We start from the raw sequence: 8,819 nt of genomic DNA on the forward strand, positions 1-8,819 counted from the left end.
TTCGATTTGTAGGGATCTCGCAAATTATTTCCGAAGTTTTTAGGTAGGAATCGTGACTTAATTGAAGCTCCGGCATTAACTGACTGGTCATTATGAATGGAATTACTCTTAGAATCAAGCAAATACTGATATCAATTGAGCTCTATTTGCGTATTTGCATTCTTATGATCAGTTTTAGGGCGATTATTTAACCCTTGAATAGCATTTTTGTAAAGCATCTTTCTCCTTTTCTTTTGTTTCTGCCTTTTACAAAATCAGTCATTAGCTTATGGACGGAAATTACTGTAAAATCTCAGATATCACTTTCATTTTTACAACACGAAACGATTTCGATAAGCAATCTCATATGAACGATAAAGATCACCATAATTCTCCATCAAACCTTAACAAACACCAAATTTACAGCATACGATATACGATCTACTAGGTTTTTTTCATCATTTAGGAGAAAGAAATTACTTGTGAATTTTTCCCCGAAGTTTAACGCCAAGTACCCTCTCCATCTTCGCCAACACAGCCTGATTCGGAACTGCTTTCCCATTCTCGTACTCCTGAACAACTTGAGGCCTCTCGTTGATCTGTTTCGCGAGATCCGCCTGGCTCAGTTTCTTATCGATCCTCGCCTTCTGAATCACTTGTCTCACCTCCGGTGCCACCCTATCAAGCGCTGCTGGCTCAGCTGCCTCATCGAGCTTTCTAGCGTAAACCGCGGTCGCCGGTGCTTTTTTATTGGTTCCGCCGTCGAATTTCTTCACCGTTTGGACTTGAGCGCCAGCGCGGAGGGCCTGGTTCACTGCCTTGGGATCACGGAGGACTTGCGCTTTGGGTCTGGATTTGTGGAGCACCACCGGCTCCCAGTCTTGTGACATAGCTCCGGTTGTTCTCGTCGGCATGTTGTTCTCGGAAAATGAATTGATCGAAAGACTGGTAAATGGTAATGGTTTTGTGAGAAATGATTTGTATGGCTATGATGGTTGATGTGGGAGACGGGGTGTTTATAGGGGTGGAGAGTCTGGAAAGTTCCTGCCCGAATGCGATTCGGGCAGTTTGTGGATCGGAATGACGGGTCTGGAAGGTTCTTTTGTTTTTGTCCGTTTTGAATTCTTTTTCCCCACGGCAATAAGAAAAAAAGAGAATAAATATGAATACTTGTTGCCCACGGATTAGATATTACTAGTAGCGGGATTTTATAATATATGCATCAAATATAAAATATAAAAGTATTAATCAATTATAATTATTATCATAATTAAATATTAAATATATTAATTATAAAAAATATTATCATAATTTTCATTCATATTTTACTTGAAAATTACATAGACGTAGCACTTAAAATTCATTAATAATCTCCATAGTTAATGTATTTTACATTTAATTATGGTAATAATTATGATTGATTAATATTTTTTTTATTATCATAATTAAATGTTAAATATATTAATTATAAAAAATATTACTATAATTAAATGTAAAATTATTAATAATCTTCATAATTAATACATTTTACATTTAATTATGGTAATAATTGTGATTAACTAATATTTTTTTATATGTGTCTTAGGGCACATATTAGAAAATTTATATCCTTAATAGAGCGTGTTCGGCAAAATTAGCTTGTAGTGGATAACTTGTAGCTTGTATGGTTTTGTTAAACGTTACATGAAGTAATATTTAGATTTGGAGTGTTTTGTCTAAACTAAACGCTAGAAGCTTGTAGTGTTAAACAATATTTTTTGTTAAAAACGGGGCGTTTTGTCAAACGCTTGAAGCTAGAAGTTCTCAAACACTCCAAAACGCTCTATGCTGAACACGTCCATAGTATTACAATGAAAAATATCTTTTGTTTTGTTTAACGTCTTGTAATATAATCATATTTTTTTCGGTGATTTACTAATTTAATAGTGAAGAATTTGGAACATAATACAACTCTTAGGTAAACACAAGTCTTTTATTTGGTAAGAATTTGTAGGTTCACATGGTTTGTTCATACGAACGTGATATTTTTATTTATGTTTTTTTAATAATTTGGTTTAAAAATGATTTAATTTTTATATTGTTTATTTTAATTGAAAATAAAGAATCATAATAAAAAATATAAAAATCAAAATATATTTATTTGGATGAAAAACATAAGCGGAAGTATAATCTTTTATTGGATAACTAGTTATAAATTATGTATTAAGAAAAACATTTCATTTAATTGTATAATTTGATATACTAAATATGACAACAACAATCATCATATATAACTAGATGAGTTTTGAGGGGTCTGGATTTTTGAGTCGTGAGTCGTGTCCAAAAGTATGATGATCAGAGAAAACAATACATCCAATTGGGAGTTTAAATTTTCCTGAGATCAACTATTCTTCAAATAATGTACAAGCTCAGGTTATCAAAATTTCATAATCCAATTCTCACTTAATTAATGGGAAGGTTGCAATCTTTACAGAGCATTTCACCACTTTTGAAAGTCATGATAAGTTCAAGAAGACTCCAAATGAGGTGAATCAAAAGCCAAAAATTGTGTATGGATATCTAATATCTTGAATAAAAATTTGATAATCAGATATTCAGAATCCATTCCTAAGTATAAACATTTGCTCCTCAATGAACGCCTTTAATATTCTAATCTGATTGCGATTCCAGGCGGCACCACCTCCTTGCACCACCACCCATTTCCGTTTCATACACCATTTTATTTTTCTTTTCTTTTTTCTTCTTGCCCAAAAAATGAGATGGAATAAACACAGTTAAATCAGATAATGTTTAGTGACACATCATCATCATCAACATACTGATGATGCATTCAGTTTTGAACCGCCTTAACTGCCGCCACTCTGGCTGTGTTGGCCGCCCGGTTAGCTGGAGTCACCGCCCTGTTGAGCCTTTCGTCCACCTCAGCAACGGCCACTACTTTGTCAGCTATACGTCTTGCTTCCTATTTACAAAATAGTTGAAACATGTTTCTTTTTTAGTATACAAGACTTAAGCTATATATATGTATGATATGACTTTCTTAATGAGTTAATATGGAAAGAAAGAATGACTGTTTACCCTTACCTGCATTGCTTTAAGGACTTTGGCATTGGAAAAAAAGATGAAAAAAATAGATTTTGAGAAGTTGAAACACTAAGAACACCATTATCCCATTGACCTGATTGAGTGTCACCATTTCTGAAAGTATACATACCACAACCTTGTCTTCTTCCTTCATGCCAAGCACGTTCATATCTATGTCCATCTGCAAATCGATACACACCAAAACCATGCATCTTGTCTGCAAAATATTCTCCAACATATGTGTCCCCATTTTTGCATCATCATATCATCACATTTTAAATAATACTATCAGTGGAAGAATTAATAGTGAACTGGATGTGTCCAAGAATAACATGAATGGATTCAAAATCTGTTTAGATGGGTGGAATTAATAGTGAACCGTAAAAGCCAAGGGTATGATAATTGATAAATATGAACCTTATGATATCAATGTATCAGTTTGTTAACCAATTTAAAAAACATATTCATATCATGTAAAGATTATTAGCAAAACTATTGTTATTTTATCTCAAATGAATTAAATTAGAAGTGAGTTTAAAGAATAGCTAATCAACAAAGAAGGCACATAAAGATAAGTATATGAGCCAACATCTTTGCAATTGAAAATGTAATGTGAGCCATGAAGAAGCTAGAACATACATTTTCTATTATGCCTTTTTAGTATAATACGCACCTTTAATTTAACAGGCTTCTTTCTTCTTTTTTAAGGGCTTCTCGTTATTTGTTGTAACGCCCGCAGATTCGGGCTAGTCAATTTAGAGACAATAAGCATCAAAAATGACTTTTTAATAAAAGATTATTTAGAATAAATAATCTTAACCAAGTTATAGTATATCTCACAAGGGTTACGTACACATAAAGAGCGCCGAAATCCGAGTTATAACGAAGAAGTTATGATCCGTCGAAGTTTTACGGCAAAACCGACACTACACCGGGAATCGTAAAAAGCGACTTTACGATAAAATACTTTATAGCCTTAGCGATCTAGACGAAAGTCGTAGTATATGTTAAACCGAGAGTGTGGATAAAAAGAATGTCCAAATCTGACTTCGTATAAGGAAGTTATGATTTTTCTAAGATTTAGCATAACAATAAACAGCCTGGAAATTCGAATTTTGGATCAATCGATTTTCAGCCAAAATAACCTAAACGAGAAATGAAATATATCGTTAATAGGAATTAAACAATAAAAAGACAGTCGAAAACGGAGTCCTGAGTCCCGAGAAAAAAGGAAGCCACAAGGCTCCCGGAGTCCCGAGAAAAATGGAGCCACAAGGCTCCCGGAGTCCCGAGAAAAAGGATCTTTCGGTTCGGAAACGCTGCTCCAAGCGAAGCCCGATTTTTAAGAAACCCGATGTAAGTGAGCTGCACCTACGCTATTTTTAATATAGCTTTTAATTAATTATAGTAATGCTATTAGGGCCTTATGGTAATTATTTGGGCTATTATTATGGGTTATATAAGTGTTGTTGTAATATCTTTTTAATCACTCGCGATACGGGGAATCTGGTTTGGAGGGCCGCTTGGGTTGTTGGATTCAGAAGTGATATATGCCAAAATGATCCTGTCATCCGATGTTTCATGTTTGGCCCATGTCTGTACATAGTGGGTGAAGAGTATTGTTTAACGCTTATATAATAGTAATAATAGTTAGGCTTGTTATTGTTGGCCGAAAATGCAAACTCAGTCGAGGGCTCAGGGACGCACCTTCCAGCTTACAACCGAGGAGGCTAGGGCAACACCAGATGTGGTTGCTGGTATGTTTCTATCCTCTGTCTCATTTATTATATATGTTTTATGCTTATCTGTTTTGCCTGTGATTATGTACGTTTTTAGTGAACCCCTTGCCTGCATTGGTTTTGTTTGACTCGAGGACGAGTCGGTCATTCGTATCTCAGATATTTAGTAGGGAGTTCAGTGTGTCAGTAGGAGAGCTAGCGTGTCCTTATGCGAGTCTTCATAGCCAACAGACACGGGGTTTCCTCTTCTTCGGTATACCAGGGATGTGATCTAGAGATCTTCGGGGTATCCTTCCTGATTGACCAGATTCTGATCCCCATGGGGGATGTGTGTGTGTGTGTGTGATTGTGGGGATGGACCGGATTAGTCGATTCGGCGCCATGATCGATTGCGAGAGTCAGCGGGTGGTGGTTCGAACCCCAAGTGGGGGAGAATGTATTGTCTATGGCGAGGGTACCAGAGTGGGTTCAGGATTTTGTTCAGCTGCCAAGGCTCAACAGTATATTCAGCACGGTGTGCGGGTTATCTAGAGTATCTGGTGGATACGCGAGTCAGGGATCAGACTCCATTTTCAGAGGTTCCAGTGGTCAGGGAGTTTGTTGACATGTCCCGGAGGAGTTACCAGGGATACCTTCGAAGAGGCAGGTCGAGTTTTGGATCGACCTGGTGCCAGGTGAGGCCCTTATTGCCAAGGCGTCATACCGATTGGCGCCACCCGAGATGCAGGAGTTGTAATCACAGCAGCAGGAACTGATGGGCAAGCAGTTTATTCGTTTGAGCAATTTTCCATGGGGAGCACCGATTCTCTTCGTCAGGAAAAAGGACGGTTTGCACCGGATGTCCATTGATTACAAGGAGTTGAACAAGTTGACGGTAAAGAACCGTTATCCACTCCCGAGATAGATAATATCTTTGATATGTTATAGGGAGCATCTTGGTTTTCCAATATATAATTGAGGTTTGGGTATCATCAGGTTCGGGTCAGAGAGGATGACGTGGAGAAGATCGTGTTTTGGACTCGTTGTGGACATTACGAATTCGTAGTGATGCCGTTTGGGATCACCAACGTGCCAACAGTATTTATAGACTTTATGAATCGGGTTTGCAGACCGATGCTTGACCACTCAATCATCGTGTTTATAGATGACATATTGGTATATTCCAAGACACGAGAGCAGCACGAGGAGCATTTAAGGGAGTTATTGGGAGTTATGAGACGGGAGCGACTGTATGCCGAGTTCTTGAAGTGTGAATTTTGGTTACAGGAGGTTCAATTCCTCAGACATCTCGTTAACCAAGAGGGGATTTTGGTCGATCCAGCCAAAATCGAGGCGGTTATGTAGTGGGAGGTTCCAAAATCTCCTTTAGATATCAGGAGTTTTCTAGGATTGGCAGGGTATTATCGGAGATTCATACGAGATTTCTACAAGATTACAGTACCCCTCACTCGTTTGCCGATGAAGGGGGTGGATTTCTGGTGGGGCCCTAAATAGCAGAGGGCGTTTGAGACCATCTGATAGTGTTTGTGTGAGGCCCCGGTATTGACTCTTCCAAAGGGAGTCGACAATTTTGTGGTGTTTTGTGATGCATCCATCACAAGACTAGGGGCGGTCCTCATGTAGAGAGGACGGGTGATAGCCTACGCATCGCTGCAACTGAAGTCACATGAGACGAGATACCTTACTTGTGATCTGGAGTTGGGAGTAGTGGTATTCGCTCTCACGATTTGGAGACATTACATCTATGGGGTCTGTTGTACATTATACACGGATCACAAGAGCCTGAGACACATCATGGATTAGCCGAACCTGAGCATGAGACAACGCAGGTGGCTAGATGTAGTTAAGGACTACGACTGCGAGATCCTTTATCACCCCGGTAAAGCGAACGTGGTGGTGGACACTATGAGCCGCAAGTCATCTGGGTCTTCCACCCCAATGATATGCATGAGGATAACAGTGGATTCTCCACTTGTGAGTTTGATTAGAGATGCTCAGGCTGAGGGCATGCGACCAAAGAACTGGAAACTGGAGAGGATCAGGGGTGAGAACACTTGGTTTGTGCATGATAGTTGAGGATTATTGACCCAATTAGGTTGAGAACGCCCGACCTACTACTCATGTCTGGCTTGCTCCTGAGCGCAAATATAAGTCTAGCTTGCCTTATTGGGCCATAGTTTATGTTTGGCTTACTCTCGAGCCCAAAGCATAAGTCTCACTTGCCTTAATGGTCCACAACTTATATTTGGCTTACTCCCAAGTTTGTTGGCTTCCGTACATAGCAGGATTGCCTCAATCCAATTGTACTATATCCACATATACATAACATATAACATATATCCAGCAAACAAATAATCATATAACCAATCAGAAAAGCAGGCAGATCTACAAATCACTACCGTATAACAACATCCTATATACCAGGACACAAATCTAACATATCACTACAACATAGCAACATCCTTTATACCAAGATACATAACCTAGTGGGCTGAAATTGATACCTTTGAGGCTTCGACCCACAAGTACATTTAGGAAAACTCACCTGAATCGAAGAACTTTAAAACACTGCGATACAATCCCTTTTTCTACATTGCTTACACCCACAAATCCACTAACACCAGAACCAGATAAAATCTTAATCAATAGTCCAAAATCCTCAAGTTTGACCCAAAGTTAAACTTGGTCAAAAAGTTAACGGTTAACGAAAGTCAACAAAAATCACAGTCCAAGGCAGTTGAGTATGCCCAACGTACTCTAGTATGCCCAACATATGGAATTCAGGGCCAGTACATGCAACATACTCTCAGGTACACCCGACATATATACGTCCAAGCTAATTCCTTTCTTTAATGCTTAATCCTTTAAGACCTTTTTTTCCAGAGCTTAGATCTAGGCTCAAAACATCGACTTAAGCCATAAAGTTTCCATCTTTATGACTTTTCATGGCTAGAAAAGGTCTAAAAGCTAAAACCCTAACTTATTTATCCATCAAGACATCTTAACTCTTGCATGGAAGGGGTATAAGGACCAATATCACGTTTATATGGTTCCTAATAGCTCCATAATAGATAAAATTTCCAACTTTTGTAACATCCCGATATTTTCACAGGTATTTATGAATCCTCCCTTCCATCGTTATTCAGTCACTTGTAGTCCTTGAGGTTGGAAGTGTAGAGCCAAGATAAGTCTAAGGGCCAAGGTTGCAACCTTGGACCAGGAAGGAGTACGTTGGGCGTGCATAAGAGTACGCTAAGTGTATTAAGGTGCGCCTTAGTACGTTGGGCATACTTATGTCAGGAGGAAAACCCTAATATCTAGGGTTGGGGCTATATAAACATCCTTATGGCTCATTTTCTTTCATCATTCTCAACCTCCATATTCCAAAAACATCCCAAACCCTAGTTTTGTGTGTGAGTGTGAGTTGGTGTGTGTTTTGAGCTCTTGAAGGTGATGTCATTGCATCAAATAGTTGGAGAATGAAGGCAAGCTTGTAGATCTGAAGTTTCCTTGTGCTATAGGAGCTCCAGAAGGTAAAAAGCTTCAAACTTTATGTTTATATGAAGTAGATCTTGCTATACTAGCTTTATGGAACCAATTATTGTCCCAAAAGTCCCAAGTTGGTGCATGATGTGATTTGGAATAAATAAACTATCCTTCTAGACTCTTGAAGAGGTTTTGAGTGATAAAAATGAGGTCCTAATGGCTTAAGATGTCCCATGCATGGAGTAGGAAGGTCTTAATGGATTAAGACCAAGTATTAGAGCTTTTTGGACATCCAAAGTGTTAAAGTTCATGACTTTATGAGTCCTAGGCACATCTGGTCACTGGATCCGAAGTTTGGGCTTAAGTGCTTAAGCCACTAAGCACTTATTAGGGTTTTAGCAAAACCCCGCGTACCTCCCACCTAAATCCAGTATTCCCAGCGTACTGAGTTAACCACTGATAGCTTCATTTTATTTACTTATTTTTATAGTTTATTTTAGTACATTTCATTCGCATTTTAGTTAACTTTCA

At 38.4% G+C, this 8,819-nt stretch overlaps 1 protein-coding gene across 1 annotated transcript; it reads right to left on the reverse strand.

Annotated features, from left to right (window-relative positions):
• Nucleotides 1–266: 266 nt before the first annotated feature.
• MBF1C (multiprotein bridging factor 1C) lies at nucleotides 267–991 on the reverse strand. Its single transcript, XM_078966469.1, has one exon. The coding sequence runs from the start codon at nucleotides 891–893 to the stop codon at nucleotides 456–458; it is 438 nt and encodes a 145-aa protein (XP_078822595.1). The 5' UTR covers nucleotides 894–991; the 3' UTR covers nucleotides 267–455.
• Nucleotides 992–8,819: the final 7,828 nt, after the last annotated feature.

This window comes from Lactuca saligna, chromosome 7, assembly GCF_052625555.1.
Source record: "Lactuca saligna cultivar CGN05327 chromosome 7, ASM5262555v1, whole genome shotgun sequence".
NCBI classification, from domain to species: domain Eukaryota; kingdom Viridiplantae; phylum Streptophyta; class Magnoliopsida; order Asterales; family Asteraceae; genus Lactuca; species Lactuca saligna.

Excerpts from the sequence above, each read along its gene's own strand:
- MBF1C (XM_078966469.1), bottom strand. The coding sequence starts at position 893 with ATGCCGACGAGAACAACCGGAGCTATGTCACAAGACTGGGAGCCGGTG.